The sequence below is a fragment of the Brassica napus genome, unplaced genomic scaffold (genome assembly GCF_020379485.1).
Source record: "Brassica napus cultivar Da-Ae unplaced genomic scaffold, Da-Ae ScsIHWf_1435;HRSCAF=2024, whole genome shotgun sequence".
NCBI classification, from domain to species: Eukaryota; Viridiplantae; Streptophyta; class Magnoliopsida; order Brassicales; family Brassicaceae; genus Brassica; species Brassica napus.
The window spans coordinates 40424-66644 of NW_026014848.1; the positions used below are offsets into that span (position 1 = coordinate 40424).

Below are 26221 nucleotides of genomic sequence, written 5' to 3' on the forward strand. Positions count from 1 at the left end.
GCGTCAAGTTCCCGACCCGAAACGGAGTCGCAGCTATCTGGGGATGTCCGAAACAGTCGCGACTATGCTTCCTCGTGGAGCACAAGTTAAGGCAGATGACGACCTCTGCAACGGCAAATCGCAAACGCACGAAGATAGACAAATCTTCGGCCAAAAACGTTTCAAGAAAAGACGATTCATAATCGTCTGCTGACGCAAACGCTTTGGGTTTCGGAACGCAACACGAGTCCGAAGCCGACACTACGACTCAACCGGAACATCCGCAAGAGAACGCTGACCCGGCCACGGTCGTCACGATCAAGGCGGTCAGCACGGCGATAATCGCCGAGTAAAAATGCCCATGGCATAAAATAGAACTACGAGATGGCTTGATCCTCGAAAGAGGTACGTAGGCAGCTCGTCAAAAGACGAGTTCAGCTATCCCCCTCTCTAAAAAGGGGGGAGGGAGTGGGTGCGTATACTCGTATACTCCCACATAGGAAAAGATGTGTTATTGTAATCGAGTTTTTTAGAGACTTCGAAAGCTTTTTACTACAATATGCATCGCTCCTTTTTAAGACACTTGCGCCTCAGCAGCCTCATACGGCCCAAAATCACAAAAAAATCCCTCTTCAGCACCGAAAATATAAGTATAGTCTTCAAAATAACTGCGAGACGTCGCCAAGTTAAAAGTCGAGACGATGCGAACAAATTGTCCGAACGAGACCACAAAAAACCTTACACTCCGTTCGTCAAATGGCCCCGACGAACACATCAGCCGTCTTAAACAAACGCAACTTGATCACTCTTTTGATCTTCGAACGTCCAACACAAGGACGAAAGCGCGCTACAAAAAAAAATCCAAAATTTTGGTTTAGCACTTCCAGTTGACTTAAAAATTGTCTCTGGAGAGATGTTCGATTCGTACCATACAAGTCATATAAGCTGAGAACCTATCGCGGACTTTAAATCGGTACGAATCAGGTAGAAATCGCAACAGGAAAATCGATAGCCGGCTAGTCACCGCACAAACCTTAAAACCGAGAGTAAACCTAGGTCTTGCCCTAAACCCATCGCATTGGTCTCAGAGATCTCAAAGACATGATATCTAAATGATACGAGATCCTAAAACATGTCTCTCCGTTCATATCTCAACGTTCCCGAAAGTTCGTAAGAATAAATAATTATTACGAAAACTCACGTCTCGAACAAACCAACAGATCGAACGCCTCAACGAAGATAAATGTGAGAAGACAACTCATGTTTACTTCAAACCTACTCAGTAACTCAAACAAACATCCATTATATATAAACTGCATACCGGTAGGGGATCAAAGCCACCAACGGCCACTCCCGATAAAAATAAAAACGGCCAGAACAGGCCCATACAAAGTTCGAAAGGCCACACTCGGCCGCAGAATACTAGAGAAGGGGAAAACTCCTTCCCGTCAAACATTCACCTCTCACAAATCAAAGTCAAAATTCCCGGACAAGGAAGCTCCGAATGCATCCGCAGGATAGTTCACTTCCTCATCGCCACCGGCAAACTCGGTCGTAGTCTCTATGGTATCAGGAGAAACTGGGATGGGATCCCAGAATCCCTGAATCCTCCCGTCGAGTGGAGAAATGAGCGTCTCAGCGTGAGCATGATCCTTCATGCCACCTTTCATTAATTCCATCTCCCTCTCGAAGACGTAGTCATCCGCTCGCGTCTTCCAAAGGCTCCCAACCAAACCATGGCACTCACGGAAGTCGCCCAGCAAGTTAAAAGCATCCTTGAGGTTCCCGTACTCGACCTGGAATTTAGAGGCACGAGCCTTCATCACCTCGACAATCTCCCTCTTACCCTTCCGTTTCGCCCTACGAACGACCTTCGCATGATCACGAGCGAGTCGAGCATCTCGCGCTAACATCTCATCCCGCATGCGAGCAAGATCCTTTTCCGCCTTCTCCGCTTTAAAGCGATAGATCATGGCTTCTCTATGGCTCGCCTCAAGGGCCGATCCAAGCAAGTTCAAGCCCTGTTAAACCGATGGACACATTATAAGCAAAAAAAAATATAGTATATATACACTTGAAGCAATCGCCAAAACTCGTAAAAGCCTATACCCCGTTGATGATACGAAATCCTTCCGCGACGACTTTCGGCCTCACCGACTCGTTCGTGGACGGAGGAGCGTCGAAGCCCGAGGGAAGACCTGCGATGAAATCATCAAAATCCAGAATAGGGACCTCGCTCGTACCACTTCCATCGCCAAAAGCAAGATCAGGATCCCATCCTGGAAGCACGCAATCGTCCACCGAAAACTCCAGGCCACCGAGGTCGATATCTTTCCCCTTCGAAAATTTAGCCCCGTCGCAACCGCGGGAGCAGCGTCGGGACCTTGATCGTCAGGCTCGGAATCACTCCCTGTTTCCCCGCCCAAAGCAGGACTAGGATGCGTAAACCTCAATGCCTTTCGAACTCTCTTCAGCGTAAAGGAAGTCCAGAAGAAAAGACCGTTCCTGAGCAGATCCCTAACCGCGATAATGTCCTCAGGGAACAGAGCAAGGATATTTATTAAGGGACGGTCGTTCGGCAACCTCTGGAACAATGGGATACAACTCTTCTCGACAGACGCAGCGTCCACACGAACGAAGAAGAAGAACTTCTTCCACGAGTTGAAATTAGAAGCAAACCCCTTAAACACTGACATGAAGTTCCGAGGGACCAGCCTGTACTTGTCTGTATCCTTGATGATCTGCAACCTAAGAAGTGCTTCAAAATGATCGACGGTAAGAGAAAGACCATGCTCATAGCTCAGGATCAGAACTCCAATAAGGTGCTGGATGCCAAGGGGATTCAGTTGGCTTATCGCCACCCCGAAACGATCCAACGCACGGACGATAATTTCGGGAATCGGGAACCACAAACGACAGCGCACTACGAACGCTTCGTAACAAGTAAAATAACCTTCTGGGGGACTACTGGCGGGCTCTCCTTGACGAGGAACCCTGAACTCCACCGCATCCGAAATATGGTAGAACGACCGCATGACTTCGAGGAATTCGCTAGTGCTCCTACTTGGTGCACCTTCCTCGACCAGACGACGGTTCATTACCGGGAATGATTTCTCTTTGGGAGGCGTGATCGAACCATAACACGCCGCCCACCATGCCTCGTCCTCGGCCGGGTCTACCGAATGGGGAACAAACTCTGTCTTTGGCTCACGGAGCTCTTCAGAAACGCTAGCGGGCAAGGACCCTTTCTTCGAACTCCTCTTCTTACTCGACATCTCGTATTTTTTCTTTTTTATCAAGAAGGAAATGATAGAGAAAAAAAGAAGGAATTTTTCAAGAAACCTCTCTATGAGATGAGTAAGTGTAAAGATTGTGAAGAAATTACCTCCCTTCTTATAGGCATGAGAAATTACTATTTACTTGCGGATTTTCGGACACGAACTTCGCCTAAATAGACCAATCTCGTCCGAACTCGCCATACCGCACGTTGGGATCTCACTAAGAAATCCACGATCCTAACGAGCTGGGGGGCTAACTGTTGGGGTCGAAAACGGTCACGACAAAGTTAACGTCCAAATCTCCGCAGAATGCAAGTATGTCTTTTCGCAAACAAATCGTGCTTGGTCAAGAAAACATCACAACCTATGTTCCCTAGTATGAAGATCGGAACACAGACAAACCAAGACCGATCATTACGCTACAAACCGCACATGCACGCTGTCAGGTCGCTAAGTAGCGACCAAGCGTCCGTCCCGCTCGGTCGCTACACTCGGTCTCTACACTCAGTCGCTACGTAGCAACCGAGCGATCGTTCCGCTAGGTCGCTACGTAGCGACCGAGTGTTCGTCCCGCTCGGTCGCTATGTAGCGACCGAGCGTTCGTCCCGCTCGGTAGCTACAAAGCGACCGAGCTCTTCCGAAACATCGATACGACATTAGTCCATGCATCCTCGTCTACCCTTCGATGCTATCTCCCGAAGACCGTAGCGAACCCATTTCATGTTTCCCGCCATTCTAAGTCATCGATCAAACTTTACGATAAAAACGCGGAAAGTTCGTTCTTTATCGAAAGAAGCCGTAATAAACGCTTCGACTCAGAAGACGGCCCAAAGGGACCTAAGACATGACTCGAGGCCCAACTTACGATTTCTTAACTTACAGCCTGTAAGCCACATGACGGTTTACGCTTGGTTCCCAAGGAAAGATAAATGTCAAAGTTTCCACAGATAAATACGAAATTTTGAAGATAATTACGGAGATCGGAAAAAATGGAATATCTCCATTTTTTATGCTATGACGGCTTAAGGGCAGAAGAGGAAAAGCGTAAACCGACCAAGGAGCCAGTATATAAGGAGTCCTAGGCGAGAGGCATGAAGGAGGACTTTTGAGAGAAAACTTAGCACTTAGAGCGATTTAGGCATATTTTCGTTTTTGTTATTTGAGCTGTGACTCAACTAGGTTATTGCCGTCTTAGGGTTTTAGACTAGGAATCTCGCCGACAGCTCTCGTAGCCCAGACTCTTACCTTGTTGTAACGCTCAAACGTGAATTCGGAATAAGATCTACTTTGCTCTCTTTTTGATTTCTTATACTTTATCATTGTTATTCTCGTGTATATAAGGAGTCCTAGGCGAGAGGCAGAAAAGAGGACTTTCACACAGCAAACTTTGCACTTAGAGCGATTTTAGGCAATTTTCTGTTTTTGTTATTCGAGCTGCGATTCAATTAGGTTTTTGCCGTCTTAGGGATTTTAGAACTAGGAATCTCGCCGACAGCACTCGTAGCCCAGGCACTTACCTTGTTGTAAACGCTCAAACGCAGATTCGGAATAAGAACTATCTTGCTCTCTCTTTTGATTTCTTATCTTATCTTATTAGCAAATATCCGAGACCTCTAGGAAACTAGGATTCTCCTACTTTCCTAATTTAAACGGAAATCGGCAGTGCGAATTTCGGTTCCCACATCGATCGATGCATAACTCTTGACATCGATCGATATGGATGCCAGAATGCGGGCCAAGCATATTTTATGACCGACTGAAGCCCAGAAGCAACCATAAATTACTAGAATACCCTTGGATGACCAGAAACCTTATTTATGTTATTTATAAGCCATTGTTGCCGGCTACGCTATCTAAGCTTTCTTGAATTCATTGTTCTTAGTTAGAAGAGAATGGAGAAACTCCTTCAGAGTCCTCCTGGAACTCCATTGTCTTTGGTTTTTATATCTATTGCAATTTCATGTATTCTTTCTATGATTTTTGTGACAAACTTCATGTCTGAATAGATCCACCTGTTAGGTTTAGGGTTCAGATAGGTTATGAGGGATTAGCCAAAATATAGAACTGCTAAGTTGTGATATTCATCATAGGATTGTTCTTACTGCTTGTGTTCTAGAGTCATGAACTAGAACCCTGATCTTGGAATAATTAGGCACAATGCGATTGCTTGGTCTTTTCTCTGAACTGAATTCTATTAAGCTAGGATTGCTAGAAACATACGAGAGTTGATTTAGGAACCCTAGTGAACACATATTCAACCCGATCGTAAAGCTTGCTAGAAGCGATATCGATCGATGATCTAATAAATTAATCGATCGATGTTGTGAAAGGTGTATCGATCGATAATCTTATAAAATAATCGATCGACACTTTCTACAAATCAACATGCGAGAGATGAGATCTTAGATCTATTGATAGATAATCTAGACATGCGAGAGCTGGTAGATTATTGTTATTGTTTAAGTTCTATAATATCTTGCAGGCAACAATTAGCCTCTATATCATTATAATCATGATTTCCTAAATAGAAACCCTAGATCTAGGAACCATTCTTCCATCAAACAACTCCTTGCCAAGCTGAACAATTGTCTTGTTCAACTTGTTTACTGCTTTATTTACTGGTTTGCTATATTTATTTACTGCTTTATAAACTATTAGCCTAGCTTAATCATATAACTATTAGATCTAATTGGTTCCTTAGCTCCCTGTGAATTCGATCCCTAAGTACTACAACTCGACCTCTTATTTGAGAGAGTATAAATCGCTCCTTAGGGTAATTTGAGTTATATCAAATTTGGCGCCGTTGTCGGGGAGCTTTGATCACCATTAGATCTTGCTTAGTTAGATTTAGTCTAGGTTTTACTATTGCATACATATGAGTACCAGAAGCAGCAAGGGAATAAGGCTTCCTACTAGTTGAGCCACTGGATTTGGAACGCGTGATCCATAAGTCTAAGAGGGCAGTCGACACCCTCCAAGCAGCGATTGGCAGCGTAGAAATCCAAGCGTCGATCGATACTGTTCATCCAACGTCGATCGATAATGTTCACCCATCGTCGATCAACACTGTTCACCTGATGTCGATCGACACTGATCACCTGACGTCGATCGACATTGTTCACCCAACATCGATCGACACTGTTCACCTGACGTCAATCGACACTGATCACCTGAAGTCGATCAACACTGCCCATCAACCGTCGATCGACACTGCTTATCAACCGTCGATTGACACTATTCATCTGCCGTCTGACACCACTTGTTTGGAGGTAGAGAAGGTGGAAGTGCTTATTCTTAAGGTCGATGAGAATGGGATGTTAAGAGACGAAGAAGGTCGCACTCGCAACTGCGCAGGACAGTTAATTAATGCTCAGGGTGCTGTGATCCCCGATGTGATTGATGTTGCTGAGATGAATGACTTTGACCTGAGCCGAGAGTGGTATGATTGGGTAGGTCAAGACCCCTTCCAGGGCCTTCCTCACCAAGACCCCAGAAACCACATCAAGGAGCTTGAGGATCTCGTGTCAAGGAGTGAGCAGAATGAAGTGTCTGAATACCACATGCTCTGCAAAATCTTCCCCTATTCTATCTCTGGGGATGCATTCAGATGGTTCAGTCAACTGCAACCAGGATATCTAACCAGCTAGGATGACACTGAAAGAGCCTCCCTTTACAAATTTCTTGATGATGCTGAAGCAATTCAAGAAACAGAGAAAAATGATAAATGGGACAGGTTCTTGGCATCGTTAGATGAGGAGTATATGATTCCAATACAGGTGCTCGACAACATTATGGCAAAAAGGGATGAACAACATGTGTCTGGAGAGCTGAGCAGAGTAGAGGAAGCTGGTACTGAAGACACAACCTCAACGTCTACCAAGGGTACAACCTCAACATCGATCGACGATGTAGAAAAAGAAGCCCCTATGGAAGACTTCTTAGAGCTGGAGGAATGGCTTGAGGAGATGGATCAGAATTCAGAGAAGAAGCTTGATGACGATTAACACACTTCGAGAGGAGATCTGGAAACTTCAAAGGCTAGCATCGATAGACACCAACCTGCTGAGATCGATCGACAAAAAATTCACATCATCGATCAAAACCCACCCAACATCGATCGACACCGCCAACCAATTATCGATCGACACCACCCACCTAATATCGATCGATACCCATTGCTAGACACCTTACTGTCCCTAAACATCAGAGACCACCTATCTGGACAGAAGAAGCTGCTGGGTTTCACAAAAGAGTGAAGAGGATACATGATCCTGTGAAGATTGTGGTTCCATCCGCTGTATTTGAAGCTGAATCTCCTATTCCACCTGATTGAAGTATGCAGTTCAGTTCTTACAATAAGGTATTGGCTGATCATCAGCACGTAGAAGCTTCTCAGAGAGGGTTGCGATTTAGAGATGAAGTCGATAAGGACCCAGCAGAAGCATCATCAGTCAACACCGACCAGATACCATCGATCGACACTACCACTTCACCATCGATCGATACTACACCTTCACCATCGATCGACACTACCACTTCATCGTCAATCGACACTAGGCGCATATCATAACAGAAAGAATTCGATGTATGTGAAAATCTTAGGGATGGAGATACCACTACGCGATCAGACAAGTATGGGGGAAGAAGAGGAGGAATTGGGAGAAGAAAAAAGGATCAAAGACGGTCCTCAAGTATCATTAATTCCTCGCTTCTCAGATGGTATCAGGAAATCCAGAGTGCGCAGCAGATGCTTCTCAAAGCCATTTGCAAAGGTTCGAGCACTCCTTATTGCTGAGATGATAGACAAAAGAGAAGAGTCTATGGAGGAGGCTTTCACACAAGAATGATAAAGCTTCAGAGAGTAGACATTGAGACTTGTTTGGAGCATGTTCTCATTCTCATCCGGACTAAATCAGATCTCCAAAGACAAGCTAAATGACTATAACAAAGAACTGAGTGGGAGGCAACCCACTATTAGGTAATTTCTGTCAGTTTAGTTTAGATTGTTACTGATTCAAGTTTTTATTTATTGCAGATCAAAAAAAAAAGACAGATGAACAGTAACTACAGTTGTGTAGCAACCACACTGTAGCAGATGCACTGTAGCATCGATCGACACTGTAGCAAGGAAATCGATCGACACTGTAGCAAAAAATCGATCGACACTGTAGCAAAAAACCAGGAGTTACTGTAGCAGTGTTACTGTAGCAGGACAGTGTTCATCGGAAAAAAAGTTATGTTTTATTAGTTATCTTTTACTGACTTTTAGTGTTTTTGTTTATGATAGGTAAAAGGAAAAAGATCTTTTACTGACTTTTAGTGTTTTTGTTTATGATAGGTAAAAGGAAAAAGATCCAAGGAAAAAGAGTTGATATACCAGAAGCGATCGACGATAACCGGCCATTTTCGGTCGACAGGGCATCACGAGTATCGATCGATCGCCGCTCACCATCAGTGATCAGGTATAACGTTTCACCTTGTTAAATATTGTCCTCATGGTTTATTTCCCTACCATCTTAGAATGTATAACACTGGTCAAAGCGTTGTTAAAGTGTGGGGGAGGTTCTACTATTATTTTGTGTAATAGTTAGCTATTTAAAAAAAAAGATCCGAGTAGACGATTCCTTAGCATATCGACCGATGAGACCAGTTCGATATCAATCGACAGCAGTTCAGATCCAACAATCGATTGTCTCTTCATTGTGTCGAATGATTGCTCTAGCCATCGACTGATGAGACCATGTCGCTATCAGTCGACAACACTTCATCAACAACGATCCATTGTCACTTCATTGTGTCGATCGACACTGAGCAGGTCATCGTTCTTACTTGATAAATTATGTACTTATGATTATTTTTCACCATAACTCCGACTAGATATACACTAGGGACAGTGTACTTTAAGTCTGGGGGGATGTTTACTAATATTAGTGTGTTCATGAGTCTTATAAAAATGTCTTCAAAAGAGTTTTGTTGAGTCAAGAAGGGGATAATGAACTTATTTGATTTTTGCATGTTATCTAACCACTCTTTAGCAGCATTCTAGATTTACTAATTGCAGATAGTACTAAAGATACTAAAGTGGATCAATCTGTCAACTATTCACACTTCCTGAGATTGTTTGAAGGAATCAGAGCTGACCTCCAACACTAAACCTGACACAACTGCTAGTCTTGAGGCTTGGTATACATTGGATCAATTCTTCAAACAAGTCTGGAAGGTAAAGCCTTGTGTAGATTTATGACATTTTATCTATCTATTTCGACCCTAGATTTATAGGTAGAGTTATTTATTTTAAAAAAAAAACGAAAAAGAAGGAAAAAGAAAAAAATAATATATAAATATATATATATATATATATATATATATATATAGGTGTTGGTTAGGTGGAATCTGAACAAGACTTGGTGGCTACAACCATTAAGGCTTGCTTCATAAGGATTCCAACAAAAATAATTCGAACGGGACTTGGTGGCGGAAATCATCAAGGTTCGATTCACATAAATTCTTGGATATAGGTCAAAAAGAAGTGAACAGGACTTGGTGGCAACCACCATTAAGGCTTGATTCATGGAAGTCTGTCCAATCTTGGTCAATGATCTTGCAATATAAGCAGACTTTGACTGAAGAGAGAAATTAGTAGAGAGAAAAGATATGAACTAACTTTTACTTGCAGATCCAGACACTTGTTTGAAAATCCTTGCATCCTGTGATCGATACTCCTAAGGTAAAGCTTGCACTTTTATTTATGCTAGAAATGAGGTTGGTAGAGGGGAATTTCAGGCAGGAATTACTAAGTTGTTGGCTAGGTGAATTTGGTTGCTAAGCTAGGATATGGTATAATGTGCTTTTGTGATTAAGATGTCTTAGATGTGGATTGCAATATTGTAGAGTGATGATTCTAAGTTTTAAATCATGTGAATCCCTGCTGTTTTCAAACCTTTTTCAGAGAGACTGCCAGTCTGTTTTGCTTGAGGAAAAGCAAAAGGATAAGTCTGGGAGTTTATTTAGAGTGTTTACAGGCTCAGGGACGATTTGGAGGAAAGTGGTGATTTTGGTGTCTTTTGGAGCCTTTTGAGGTGCAGAACTGCACAGACGCGTCGGATGTCTAGCTATGGATTGTGACCTTCCCACAGTTAGATTGATCCCATATTTTCATACAAGATAGAGCTTTGAGTTAGCTTTCCAATGCCACCGGTTTGAGGTCAAGCAGCATCTTGTAGAAGAGGTTATGCCCGTTTTTCTGAGGAGTGGTCAGTCTACCTCGCGAGAGGAAACTGTCGAGAAGATGAACGTATGTCGATCGATGCAGCACTCTTGACATCGATCGATATGGATGCCAGAATGCGGGCCGAGCATATTTTATGACCGACTGAAAGCCCAGAAGCAACCACAAATTACCAGAATACCCTTGGACGACCAGAAACCCTATTTATGTTATTTATAAGCCATTGTTGACGGCTACACTATCTAAGCTTTCTTAAATTCATTGTTCTTAGTTAGGAGAGAAATGAGGAACTCTTTCAGAGTCCTCCTGGAACTCAATTGTCTTTGGTTTTATATTTATTGCAATTTCATCTATTCTTTCTATGATTTATGTGACAAACTTCATGTCTGAATAGATCCACCTGTTAGGTTTAGGGTTCAGATAGGTTATGAGGGATTAGCCCAAAATATAGAACTGCTAAGTTGTGATATTCATCATAGGATTGTTCTTACTACTTGTGTTCTAGAGTCATGAACTAGAACCCTGATCTTAGAATCATTAGGCACAATGCCATCGCTTGGTCTTTGCTCTGAACTGAATTCTATTGAGCTAGGATTGCTAGAACATACGAGAGTTGATTTAGGAACCCTGGTGAACACATATTCAACCCGATCGTAAAGCTTGCTAGAAGCGATATCGATCGATGATCCAATAGATTAATCGATCGATATTGTGAAAGGTGTATCGATCGATATTCCTATAGAATAATCGATTGACACTTTCTACAGATCAACATGCGAGAGCTGAGATCTTAGATCTAGTGATAGATAATCTAGACAAGCGAGAGCTGGTACATTATTGTTATTGTTTGAGTTCTATAATATCTTGCAAGCAACAATTAGCCTCTATATCATTATAATCATGATTACCTGAATAGAAACCGTAGATTTAGCAACCATCCTTCCATCAAACAACTCCTTGCCAAGCTGAACAATTGTCTTGTTCAACTTGTTGACTGCTTTATTTACTGCTTTGCTATATTTATTTACTGCTTTATAAACTATTAGCCTAGCTTAATTATACAACTATTAGATCTAATTGGTCCCCTAGGTCCATGTGAATTCGATCCCTAAGTACTACAACTCGGCCTGTTATTTGAGAGAGTATAAATCACTCTTTAGGATAATTTAAGTGATATTAACCCCTACGAGGCTACATAGCCCGCTTCAATGAAGAGAAGGTGGCTATTCCCGAATGCAGCATCCCCATTGCTATCTCTGCCTTCAAGAGAGGCTTGCTCCCCGATCGGGACCTCAATAAGGAGTTAACCAAATACCAGTGCAAAACCATGGAAGACGTCCTATCTCGAGCCTGCGCAAAGGTAAAATGCAAGGAAAATGTTGCCAGCCAAGCAAGGCACAACAAAAGCAAGATCCCAGGACAATCAGATCAGACCAAACCGAGCGAGACGAGGAACCCTCTCGAAGACTAGCCAGGGATTCCGGAAATTGAAACCGGGGCAGATACCAGAACTGGCCGATCGAGAAGGCGGATGGGATGGCAGTGTCCACGTGGCCAGACATCTCTCACCTCTCCTTCTCAAGGCCGGAGCTGATCAGTGTTCTGAGGCAGATGGGCCAATAGGTAAAGTGGCCTCAGAAGATGAAAGCACCTGACTCTTTCAAGAACCCTAGTTTCTGGTGCGACTTCCACCTAGACCACGGTCACAAAATGGAGGACTGCATCGCACTGAAGATCAAGGTCAACGAGTTGCTTAAGAAAGGACACCTCAGGGAGTTCCTTTCCGAGAAGGCCAAGAGCCATCTAAGCAAGGAGACAATAGGAAAGCCCACTGAAGCTGCTCCCGTCTCGCCACCTCGACAAGACCGAGTGATCCATGTCATATCGGGTGGTTCGGAGATCAGCGGCATAAGCCACGCAGCCGCGAAGAAAAGCACCTGGAACGCCAAGCACGGCCTAGAGGCAGCCAAGCAAAAACGCCTGCTCATAGGTACGGACGAAATAAGTTTCACGGCCAAGGAGCAGAAGAATGTTCTCACCCCACATCACGACGCCTAATAGACCATGGGATTTTACCCACTGTTACCCATGGTTAATTAGTGTTTTAATAGCTAATTACTATTATATAAAGTCTATTTAGAGTATATACATGTTCAGGTACGTTCTGGAGAAATATGGTGATTTTGGAGCCTTTTAAGGTGCAGAAATGCACATATGCGTCAGATGTCTAGTTATGGATAGAAACCTTCCCACTGTTATATTTAGCCCATAGTTTTACACAAGATACAGCTTTGAGTTAGCTTTCCAATACCACCGGTTTGAGGTTAATCAGCATCCAATAGCAGAAGTTATGCCCGTTTTAATAAAGAGTGATCAGTCTGCCTCGCGAGAGGAACCTGTCAATGAGATGAAGGACTGTCGATTATGAAACAGCATTGGTGTCGGTCAACAGTGATGCCAGAATATAGGCTGAGCATATTTTATGACCGACTGAAGCCCAGAAGCAACCACAAATTACCAGAATATCCTTGGCGACCAGAAACCATGTTTATGTTATTTATAAGCCAGTGTTGATGGCTGCACTATCTAAGATTTCTATTCTATTGTTTCTCTTTGGTTAGGATAGAAGGGAGGAACTCCTTCAGACTCCTCCTGGAACTCCTTTGGTTTTTTTTATCTATTCTATTACAGTTTTATATCTATTCATCTATGATTTTCTATGACAACTTCATGTCTAAATAGATCCACCAGTTAGGTTTAGGGTTCAGATAGGATAAGGGATTTGTCCAAAATATATAATTGCTAAGTTGTTAGGATATCCATCAATTTAATTGAACTTACTGCTTGTGTTTTATAGTAGCTAACTAGAATCATGTTGTTAGGATAATTAGGCGCAAGCGAGAGCATGGTCTATTGCCTGAACCATTCATATTGTGTTAGGATTGCTAGAGAAAGACAAGAGTTGATCTAGAAACCTAGTGAACATAGTTCAAACCTAGTCGTTAAAGCTTGCTAGAAGGATCGTCGATCGACAACTCGGTAGTTGTATCGATCGATGGTCTGAAAGGTGTATCGATCGACAGCTCATTGATAGCGTCGATCGACACTTTCTCAAGATCAATATGCGAGAGTTGAGATCTTAGATCTAGTAATAGGTAATTTAAACATGCAAAATTTGATAGATTATTGCTTAGTTTGAGTGTATGTTTCAGCACCTTGAGCCCATAGTTATTGCAACTCATGTATTAGTGGCTTAAGAAACACATCAAGTGATCTCTTAGGATGCTCTGGTCCGGGAACGAGAATTGAGAGAAACAAAAACTCTCGTCGCAAGCACAAGTTTGGCGGTAAGTTGTATGGTGTAAGAATGACTGGCCATAGAGAATATTGTCTTTCACTCTTGCCAAACGGGCTGAAACCATCAGTACATAATCCAAGGTAGACATTTCTTTTCTCATACGCAAAGTCGGGATATGTTGATTGGAAATGCTTCCACGCTTTTGCATCTGAAGGATGTCTAATCTCATCATTTGTTGAATGCTCCGCATGCCATCTCATTGGTTGCGCTGTGCGTTCAGACTGATACAACCTCTGCAACCTTTCTGTCAAAGGCAAATACCACATCCTTTTAAATGGCACAGGAACTCTTCCACTCGTATCTTTATAACGAGCATTTCCACAAAATTTGCATGTAACCCGCTGTTCATCCGCCCTCCAATAAATCATGCAGTATCGCTGCATACATCTATTACCTGATACGATAAACCAAGACCAGCTACCAGTTTTTGAACCTCGTAGTATGAACCAGGGGCTACATTATCCTCAGATAGAATACCTTTTACAAAATCAGCAATCGCATCCACACAGTCTTCAGCCAAATTATAATATGTTTTAATGTCCATCAGTTTTGTTGCAGATGATAAAGCTGAATGACCATCTCTGCAACCTTTGTACAAGGGTTGCTTTCCAGCATCCAACATATCATAAAATCTCATAGCTTCTGCATTGGGTAAATCTTCCCCTCTAAAACGATTATTTACCATCTGCTCAGTACCTACACCATAATCTACATCCATTCTATATGATTCTTCTAACCTAACCGCAGGCTGAGGTTCGCTAGTACTACCATATTCATAATCAGTTTCTCCATGATGATACCAAATTTTGTAACTTCGTGTAAACCTATTCAAATATAGATGAGTCCAAACATTCCACTCTTTAATAATATTTCTATTTTTACAATTAGAGCAAGGACATCTTAACATACCTGTTTCTGCTTCCGGATGTCGTTGAACTAACCCCATGAATTCGGTTATACCTCGTTTGTATTCATCCGTAAGCAATCTCGTGTTCGGATCCAAATGAGGTCGATCGATCCAAGAACGATAATAATTTGAAGAAGACATGCTTTTTTCAATCAAATTCGTGTGTAAATATAGTATGTGAGAGGATGAAGAAATGGAGTGAATGAAAAGGTTGGGGGTGCGGGTATTTATAGATGAAATGCTGCCGACAGTACCGAGGAAATTCCGACGGAATACCGACGGCAATGGCTCTTTCCTCGGAATTTCCTCGGAATTTATAAAATCCCCCAACGGCTCTCTAACGGCTATAATATATCCTGGGATATTCGTCGATGTTTTCTGAGGAATATGATTTCCTCGGTATTTCATCGGTATATTCCGAGGAAATTCCGAGGAAACCCAAATTTTGGGTTTTCTCGGAATTTCCTCGGAAATTCGTCGGAATATTCCGAGGATCTCATTTTCCGTCAGAATGTCCGTCAGAATTACGCTGTTTTCTTGTAGTGCTATGATCTTCTCTCCTAAAACTCTCTTCTGAAAATAAGAAAACACAAAAAGTGGCTGAAAGCTCTCTTGCCTCTAAACACTTAGGAAAGTATATAATCTATTAGGTTAAAAACTCGTCAGGGGTATTCTTGTAATTTGGTGAAGTCTTGGGTTTAAAGTCGGCTGCAACTAGGTCGCGCATCCGCGTCTCGGCATCGATCGATGGTACATGATGTACATCGATCGATCATAATCTTCAATCGTCGAGGCGTCTCTTCTGTATCGATCGACGACACTGGATGTGCATCGATCTATTGTCTCTCCTTCATATCGACCTCTAATGGTCAGCTCGGATGAAATCTCATTTAAGCTCCTAAATGCTCCATAATCATCACTTTACTCCAAGATACTTCTTAACCTGAAAACATACCTAATAGGATAGAATATATAGTATATAGATAGTAAAATATGTATATACCATGTATGAAAATGGGTCAAATCTATGGTATATCACCGATCGATACACCTTTTGCTCCGTCGATCGATTATTCTAAAGGAATATCTATCGACGCTTAGTCAAGCTTTACGCGCTGGTTGAATAATGCTCACTATGCTTACTAGATCAGCTTTCACCTTACTCTTACAATCCTTGCTCAATTTGGACGGATTCAGGGTGAGATTCAAATGTTAACTTGTGCCTATAACTACTAGGTCAAGGTTTTAGCTAGCTGAACTAGAAACATGCATTAATGACAATCCTAATAATGAATATCACAAATTAGTAATCTATAGTTGGGGCTAACCTCTCATAACCTATTTAAACCCTAAACCTAACAATAGAACTACTCAGACATAGCTAAGCAATTCATAACAACAAGGTATAAAAACTACATAGATAGGTAATAGATAATAATGGAGTTCCAATCACAAATCTGTTTGGATCTTCTCTCCAACTCTACTAAAATTCTAGAAAACCTTTGATGTGATAATAAGAAAACAAGAAAGCACACTTTGGCAAGCTATAAATATTAGTTTAAAACTCGTCTGGGGCAATCTTGTAATTTGGTGAAGTCTTGGGCTCTAAGTTGGCAGGAACCAAATTACCCTAAGGAGTGAACTACTCTCTCAAATAAGAGGTTTAATTGTAGTACTTAGAGATCGAATCCACAAGGATCTAGGGAACCTAATAAATCTAATAAGAGTGATTAAGCTAGTTTGATTATGTTTAAATGTAAATAGCAGGTTGTGAGGAAGGCAGTTGCTCGATTGGCTTGATTGGGTTTTTGGTACTTGAATGAAATAGCTAGACTTCGGGTTTCTATTCAGGTAATTAGGATTATAATCCTACAGATACCTAACAGTTGTATGCATGATATTATAGAGCTCAAACGCTTATTGACAAACCGATCGGTGTTCGCTTTCTAGGTTTGTCTATTGACCAGATCTAAGTGTCGATCGATGATTCTAGAGGAATATCGATCGATACACCTTTTGCTCCGTCGATCGATTATTCTATAGGAATATCGATCGATGCTCTCTTAGTCAAGCTTTACCCGGGGGTTGAATAATGCTCACTAGGCTTACTAGATCAGCTTTCGCCTTACTCTAATAATCCTAGCCTAATTAGTACGGATTCAGAGTGTTAACATGTGCCTACAACTCCTAGGTCAAGGTTATAGCCAGCTAAACTAGAAACATGCATTAATGACAATCCTAATGATGAATATCATAACTTAGCAATCTATAGTTGGGGCTAATCCCTCATAACTTATTTAAACCCTCATAGCTAAGCAATTCATAACAACAAGGTATAAAAACTGCATAGATAGATAATAGATAATAATGGAGTTCCAATCGCAAATCTCTTTGGATCTTCTCTCCAACTCTACTAAAATCCTAGAAAACCTTTGCTGTGAAAATAAGAAAACAAAAAGCAGACTTTGCCTAAAACACTTTGGAAGCTATAAATATTAGGTTAAAAACTCGTCTGGGGCAATCTTGTAATTTTGTGAAGTCTTGGTCTCTAAGTTGGCAGGAACCAAACGGGCTTCTGTGCGCTTAGCCCTCGATCGATGTCACAAGGTGTGCATCGATCGATTATTATCTCTAAATGTCGACCATTGATCTTGCTCGACGGTCAGCTCGGATGCTCTCTCCAATTATGTCCAAAATGCTCAAAATCATCACTTTCTCCCAAATCACTCATTATCCTATAAATATACTAAATAGATTATAAAACATCGTAATTAGTTATTTAAACACTTATAAACCATGACTAAAAGTGGGTAAAATCCTAATCAACGAGTAATTCTCTCAAAGTTAGTGTTCTAGGTTGATTATGTTTAAATTTGATCTCACTCAAATTACCCTAAAGAGTGAATTACTCTCTCAAATATGAGGTTTAATTATAGTAATTAGGGATCGAATCCACAAAGATCTAGGGAACCTAATAAATCTAATAAGAGTGATTAAGCTAGGTTGATTATGTTTAAACGTAAATAGCAGGTTGTGAGGAATGCAGTTGCTCGATTGGTTTGATTGGGTTTTTGGTACTTAAATGAAATAGCTAGACTTAGGGTTTCTATTCAAGTAATCATGATTATAATCCTACAGATGCCTAACAGTTGTATGCATGATATTATAGAGCTCAAACGCTTATGAACAAAACGATCGGCGTTCGCTTTCTAGGTTTGTCTATTGACCAGATCTAAGTGCCGTTCTAGAGGAATATCGATCGATACACTTTTTGCTCTGTCGATCGATTATTCTATAGGAATATCGATCAATGCTCTCTTAGTCAAGGTTTACGCGCGGGTTGAATAATGCTCACTAGGCTTACTAGATTAGCATTTGCCTTACTCTAACAATCCTAGCTCAATTAGGACGGATTCAGTGTGAGATTCAAGTGTTAACTTGCGCCTACAACTCCTAGGTCAAGGTTCTAGCTAGCTAAACTAGAAACATGCATTAATGACAATCCTAATGATGAGTATCATAACTTAGCAATCTATAGTTGGGGCTAATCCATGATAACCTATTTAAACCCTAAACCTAACAACAGGAGTACTCAGACATAGCTAAGCAATTCCTAACAACAAGGTATAAAAACTACATAGATAGATAATAGATAATAATGGAGTTCCAATCACAAAACTTTTTGGATCTTCTCTCCAACTCTACTAAAATCCTAGAAAACCTTTGCTGTGAAAATAAAAACAAGAAGTACACTTTGCCTAAAACACTTTGGCATGCTATAAATATTAGGTTAAAACTCGCCAGGGGCAATTTTGTAATTTGGTAAAATTTTGGGCTCTAAGTCGGCTGGAACCAAACGGGTTTATGTGCGCTTCACTGTCGATCGATGTCACAAGGTGTGCATCGATCGATTATTTATCTCTAAATGTCGACCACTGGTTTTGCTCGATGGCCAGCTCGGATTCTCTCTCTAATTATCTCCAAAATACTCCAAAATCATCTTTTTTTTTCCAAATCACTTCTAATCCTATAAATATACTAAATAAACTCTAAAACATAGTAATTGGTTATTAAAACACTTATAAACCATGGTAAAAGTGGATAAAATCTATGGCTTATCACCTGGTCGCCAGATTATGGATGGGTAAAATCTATGGCTTATCACCTGGTCGCCAGATTATGGATGGGATTCCGTATCGCAACGAGATGTCGAGAAGATTAACGTTTTGTTATGTTAAGTCGAACTGGGAGAAGGGTGCTACGGGGAGTTCATCCTTGATTCCGATTCTCGATTCGAAATAAAAGCAAAAGACGGCCTCAGTCGTTAAGGATTCTCCCGTTTCTCTGAGTTCACACTCGGTTTTTCAGGCAGGCTCGATTGATCCAAAGCGAAAACGACGTCGATCTACGAAGGCTGTTACGTCAAAGCCAGATCGATCCATCCTTGGAGCTTATGGCAACTGGATGAAATTTGTTCATGAAAGTGATGGTCCTTTGTCTGCAAACCGGGAGAGCCTTGTTCATCTTGCTCATTGTACGAGGCCTTGAGGTTGCCACATTTTGGCACTGACTACTCTGGACGAAGAAAAGGCTTATGCCAAGATAGATGTTGCGAACTCGAAAGTTCATATATATCTTTATAGATCTTCGTGTGATTCGTTCTTTAGCGTAATTGAAATATTTTATATTTTTCTATAAAAATCCATGCATAATTCTCTAAAAATATGAAAATGAGTTTTTATACAAAAAAAAACATACAAACAGGAAAATGATCAAAAAAAATCATTGAGGAAATAAAAGATCCTTATACTCTAACTGTATAAATATAGAAATATAAATAATTATTCAAATAAATAATAAAAAAAAAATATTATTTTCAAATAATATATTTTTAATTCGAATTTTTTTCTCAAACCTTTTTCAAAATTTTATTTTGAAGTCTGAAACAAATTTTAAAAGTTTATTGTAAATATTATTATTTTTTTTAAATCCTTAAGTGCACCCTCAAATTAAATTCTTACATTTAGATTAATTAGCCAAAAAAAAATATAAATATATATTTACATATTTAATGAAATATTTAGGTTATTTTGACTTGTTATAGTTATGTGAAAAATAATAATATCACACTAGTGAATTTGTCAAAATCAAACATGTATTCGTTTTGCCAACTTTCTCTATAATTACTTCACATTTTTTTAAGTACAACAACAATTATAGACATAAACCACCCAAGACTAAGAGGGTAGGTAAACTAGTATTTAATAGTATCTAATCATTATTTAGTTAAAAACAATTATGAAAAGTAAAAAGAGAGAGAAAGAAAGATTTTTGACGAGAACTTCAACAAAACAATTAAGATGTTTTTGTTACATGTGTTAGTTTTATTTGTTGAATCTCTTTTAATAGCTAAACATAATTACTTATTAAATTATATTAAAATTGTAATTATTTGCATTTTGAGATATTTTAAGTGACATAATCATGAATGAAAATAGAACTGGACAAAATATTCGGAAATATTGAACCAATTGTTATTTGTTTTGATTCGAACAAAAAAAATTGGATATCCGAAAAAAAAAATTAATACACAATATCAAGTAAAAAACAAAACAAATCATAATATTTTTAGGAATAGATACCCGAAAGCATATATACATATATTTATGTACATGTTACACAAATATTATCTTGAATATAAGTTTTATAGTGTTTTTATTTAATAAATTCACATGAGTGATATAATGTAGTAATTTATAAGGTTGGTTAACAATCTCTCAATCTCTATTGAATAAGACTCCCTGTCGGATGACAATAAAACTTGCAAATCGAGAGGAATGGTATAGGGCCACAGAGGGATGGCGACTAGAATGTTCCAATAGCTTTTAACCATTGTAATTTGTCATTTGCAATTTAACGAAAGCGGAAGCATATTAAAGAAACGGGAAGCAGTTCAACAAAGCAAGACAAAGCAGTTTAACAAAGCAGTTTAACAAAACAAGACAAAGCAGTTTTGGGAATTCTATACACGGGTTCCAGGTCAAAGAGGAGCACCTGGCCTCGGCTTCAACTAATTGGCAGAACACGTTTGAGAGCTTGTCAGCTGGCCTCCGGTTGGTCTTTAAAAAGGCTTGCCAGAAACAAGGCTGAACTTTCACTAGGAACCAGCCAATGCGGTTCAGTTTTGGATAAGAGAAGACCATGTGTATTATACAAGCTTTCGAAAGACAAAATCGTGTCTCTTACGATTTTTTTGGAGAGGACAATAATATTTGAGTAAGGATATGACAGTGCCCAAAAAGAAATGTCCACTAACATCGAAGAAATTCTGGCATAGTCATCACCTGGAAAAAGTTTATCAACGGATGAGATATTAGATTATCTATAAATAAGAGAAATAAAAGAGTGTCTAAAACAATTCATTAACCTTTGGGCAAGAAATCGAATTCGACAAAGGTCTCCAGACATTTAGGTAGCAATTCACCAGTATCAACGTAAACATAGATTGACAACTCCCCTTTATAACCCTTGTTGACAAGAGCGTCTTTCATACGGTTACAAAACAATACAGGATCGGCACCAATAGGAATAGGGTAATCAGCAATGTCCCAAAAGACAGATGTCTTAGCGTCAGCAAACGGAAAACGATTAAACAATTACTAGGAGAAGGAAGAAAAAAAAGAAATCAAATTTACTATGACAGATCGACGATAAGAAACACTAGTTTTACGATGACAGACCTATCAGATGAAATCTAATTCAGATCCCCGCCGGAAAATTATAAGCAAGAGGTAGAGATACAGAGAGATCTTACTTTCGAATATTACTACCGGCGTAGGCACGGGTTTGCAGGTAAACTGCGGATTAGAAATCATTTCGGTATATCGCGGATCGGATGTGCCTTCGTCCACAACCATGTTGAAAGACTGCGGAAAAGGCTTGCTTTCGTCCATCTAGGGTTCGCTCAGGGTTTGTGCCTCCCGTCGTCGTCTATTTATCTAATCTCTCTCTCTCTTTATATATATATATAATATATGTCACTGGGCTTGTTCAGTTCGGGCAGATGGCCCAGATCTAAACCCAATAAAGCAGCCTATATAGTTTTAAGTCCGACCAGTCCTTTTTTTTTGTCAACACAGCCATAAAAAAACTTAATAATTTGCCTTCTTTAGAAAAAAATCATAACTCGCACTGAACTATATTTGCGAAGTGATTTACCACATGTTCTTTCTACAATAAATTTTACAAAACAAATTTGACATAGCTACTGAAATTGATGACATGTCTTTTCGCTTAATATGACATGGACAATTGCATTTAATGTTAATTTATATTTTTGGTAAACATTTTAAAATATGGTAATAACTCATATATTACATTTAATTTCAATTTATGTTTTTGGAATTTTTTTTAGAATATGGAAATAACTCATAAATCATCATTAAAGTAAATATATTCAAATATGACATTATAAATTTTGAAAATAATTTAATTATATATTTTAAAATTATACAATTTTATTACTAAAATTTTCAAAAATGTATACAATTTTTTTAGAAAATTATAAAAATCTAATCGTAAAATCATTATTTTCTTATATATCTACAAATTTTATAAATATTGATTAATTTTAATTTTGGTAATTATGCAACTTTTACAATTTATTTAATATATATAATTAAAATAAATAGATAGAAAAATCTATCTAAGATTATAATTTCAAATATATACATGCACATTCTTAAATATTGTTTTTATGTTTAATTAAATCAAATTTATATTAAAATATTGATACGAAAAAAGAAAATTTATAATATTAATAAAATTTTATTTTAAAATATAATTTATATTTATCTGTTAAAAAATATTTTAAATTTTTCTACTGCACATGGTGCAGGAAGACACCTAGTTTTATTTAAATAACTAGTGTTTGATCTAGTACTACTTACAGGTAAATAATTTCTTAATTTACATATGTATTAAGACTACAATTCATGGATGTAAGATTCGCTGAATAGTATATCTAGAAAATTACAACGACAGTAAGTTAAAATACTTCCATTAACAGTATTACCTTATTTTGTCCATATAGCACGACTGATATGCCATCTTTATGTTTCTTAATATGCTTGAGCTAGTTTTTTTTCTCTTTGATGTATGTCCATAATAAACCAAAAAAGTATCGGCATAAGAGTTGGGGTTGCTCTTGTGGATGGCGGGAGCTACCCCTGAGATCCTTTCTACCATGGACTGCATGGCATCGAGCCTCTTGGAGAACATCTGCTCAGGGTAAGCGACCATTGAAGACTCTGCTTTTTTGGCTCCGTCAGGTGCTTCTTTATCGGGTTCTGGCTCAGATTCGCTGTCTTCGACGTCGTAGTTCTGAGCATCTTTAGCCTTTTTGTGCGCTGATGCGTGTCCTCCCGACGCTGTAGGTGGCAGATTCACACCCGTTCCGGAGTTGGGTGTCTCCATAGTCGGCATAGGATGGATCTGAGCCCGAAATCAACGCTTCTTGTTACTCGCCGTGTTGAGGGCTTGGTTTTCATCTCGGAGGTTTAGATTCTCCGATTCGAGCTTCCCGACGCTCTACTCTAGTTGCTTGGAATGTTTGTTGAGCTTCTCCTTCAAGCTTTGGACTTCCGAGGAGAGTTCAGGATTAGCCTCCTCCTGCATTTTATGTAGCTCGGTTACTTGACTTTGCAGACCATCGATTTGCCTTTGGAGTTTGGCTTCTCTTTGGGTAGCTTCGGGTAGCTCGTTCTGCTCGTCCACCGCCATTATCATGTAGTTTAGATTACTCCCCTCCTTCTAGCGCCAAACTGTTAGGGGATTTTTATGTAGGATCTTTGTGAGTACCACAGAACGATGGACAAGGCTGGTTTTTGTATTGATTTGCAAGTAAGAAAGTAGAAAGAGACGTTTTATTAGATCAAAGAGCTGGAACTACAACAGTTTTGAGTAAGAACCCTAGTTCTAATCTCTAAGTCTCGAAAGTGCAATTGATTAACGGAACCCGAAACCTGAGTGGATTTGTTATCTAGGTGCATACGAGAGTTGGTCTAGGAATTTGGTTGAACATAATTGATTAGGACATTAACGAATTTCTGAAGAAGCATCGATCGACGCTCTGGCCAGATCGACGCTCGTTTCTGGTCCGCACGCGAAAGCTGGAACACATGAGTTAGACAGCTGATTAGCAATTGCATGCGAAAGCTGGATTGCTACTTATTAAAATCGAGTTCAAGAATTGAATCTATAAAACCCTTAGCATCCTTGATTGTAGTATTGAATCTCTTGATTGATAAATCTCTTAGTCTAGCTATTTCTCCTAATTGGTTACAACCTCAATCAACCAATCGAACAACTACTTTTTTCACCTTGCATTCATTTATTTACTGTTTTATAAACTGTTTGCCTAGCTTAATCTTGATTTCTATAGTCTATTGTGTGCCCTTGCTCTCTGGAACAACATCAAATTCAAATGAGCCTAATGAATAAAGGTGTCACTATATGATATCAACAATGAAGGCTTCAAAGTAATATACTTACAGGAGGAGTGTAACCGAGATTAACTTACGAGTGTGCTACCAAGAAGTACAAAGCAAACTCAGCAGGCATAATCTAGAATGTTAAGGTGGAGATAGGGGAATGTACTATCCCTGTGGACTTTCATGTCGTGGAGATCAAATCAGGCAAGACATCTTCTCTACTTTTTGGAAGGGCATTCATGGCTACAGTAGGGGCAGTTTGTGATCTAAAGAAGAATAAGATTTGCTTGACGAATGTTGATGAAAGATTCTTCTACGATCCTGTTGAAAAGAATAAGAGTACCACACCAGAATCAACCGACGAAAACTCAAACACGTGGATCGATAATCAACATCAGCGAGCAGGTATATCGTTCTACCTTGTTACTTATGCACTTATGATTTATTTCCCACCAAACTCCGGCTAGATAAACACTAAGGACAGTGTAATCTATGTCTGGTGGAGGTTTATTGATATTTATTTTATCTATGAGTTTTATAAAATGTTATCAAAAGAGTTTTATTGAGTCAAGAAGGAGACAAAGAACTATTAAATTTTTCTTATTATCTAACCACTCTCTAGCACCATTCTTAGATTTATTGACCGCAGAGTGTACTAGAGATGCTAAAGCGGGTCACCAGCCAATTATCCACACTTGCTGATATTGTTTGAAGGAACCAAAGCTGACCTCCAACCTAATTGAGCTTAATCTGCTTGTCTTCGGGCTTGGTATACATTGGATTGGATTCCTCCTGCAAGTCCGGAAGGTAAGAAAGTATGTGTGTCGCTATTCCCCCCTCACTCCCCTTCAGTTTTAAAAAGGATAAGAACAGAATTTGGTGGCTACAACCATTAAAGCTTGATTCATTAAAATTCTAGAAAAAAGATAAAGGTCAAAAAGAAGTGAACAGGATCTAGTGGCTACAACCATTAGAGTTTGATTCATGGAAGCATGTCCAAATTATCTCTGTCAATTAAAAAAATAAAATGATACCCTTTAGAAAAGGGAGACATTGGCTGAGAAGAAGTGAGAAGAGAGAGAAGAAATGAACTAGATAAGACTACATGTATGTTCAGATACTTGCTTGAGTAAGAGTCCATGTGTCCAGTGTGTTTGGGGATTTTTTGTGTAGGCTCTTTTAGAGTACCGCAGAACAATGGATAAGCTAGAGAATCGTATGTGTTTTGAGTAGGTTTGTATGTTTCGTGAGGATTTGGGTAAAGTAATAAGAAGATAGGCTTAAAGAAACATTTTATTTGGTAGAACAAGCGAGAGTAAACAAGGTTACAAAGTATTAGGTAAGAACCCGAATTCTAGCTGTCTAACCCTAGTCTGTAAGCCTTAGAGAAGTCGATCCTTTGCTTTTGGGACTTAGGAGCCCTTATATAGTCGCCTTGAAGTCGGTTTGATTTAGATTGAACTCTTCCATATTCGAAAATATGGAAGGTTCTCCTAATCAGAAATCTTCCATTTCTCGGAAGAGAGGTCGGTCCCTGGGACTGGTCCCAGGGTTCCTTTTAGCGGGGACCTGGAGCATTCCTGTATCGGGGACCCGGGGGTCTGGGTCCTGCCTGGAGGCTGGAGGAAATGATACCGAGGTATTTTTCCCTAACAGTTTGCCCCTTATTGCTCGATTTCGTCATCGAACTCGGGGAATAACCTGTGCACTCAAGTCAACCGGGGTTGCTCATTCTCAGCAGGCTCCCCTTAGGCAGGACTCCGCTTCATCGGTCCTGAACCCGTGCAAGGATCGGTTCCAACTTACTTAGTTGGAGCTTGATAGTAGCGTCTTGAATTTTCTGGAGACGTTGAGGCTGGGGAGAGTTCTTGTTGAAGAGAACCGGAGTCTTTTAAGCTAGGATCCTTTGAACCAGAAAAAGGCGGGAGCGTGATCTGAGTTGCGTTTTTCCTTCCTGGATCGGATTTCCTTCATTCTAGG

At 39.9% G+C, this 26221-nt stretch overlaps 1 protein-coding gene across 4 annotated transcripts; it reads right to left on the reverse strand.

Annotated features, from left to right (window-relative positions):
- Positions 1 to 20609: 20609 nt before the first annotated feature.
- On the reverse strand, positions 20610 to 21731 carry LOC125574810. Of its 4 annotated transcripts, XM_048772106.1 has the most exons (4): positions 21565 to 21731; positions 21178 to 21381; positions 20997 to 21094; positions 20610 to 20907 (listed from the first exon to the last, which is right to left on the reverse strand). In XM_048772106.1, exons 1-4 carry the CDS (start codon positions 21701 to 21703, stop codon positions 20905 to 20907), a joined length of 444 nt encoding a protein of 147 aa, XP_048628063.1. In that variant the 5' UTR covers positions 21704 to 21731; the 3' UTR covers positions 20610 to 20904. The 4 variants fall into 4 exon arrangements, 3 of the variants coding, with proteins under 3 accessions (XP_048628063.1, XP_048628062.1, XP_048628061.1); XR_007331663.1 differs by having other exon boundaries at positions 20610 to 21094; positions 21178 to 21373; XM_048772105.1 differs by having other exon boundaries at positions 20610 to 21094; positions 21178 to 21294.
- Between the last annotated feature and the right edge of the window lie 4490 nt (positions 21732 to 26221).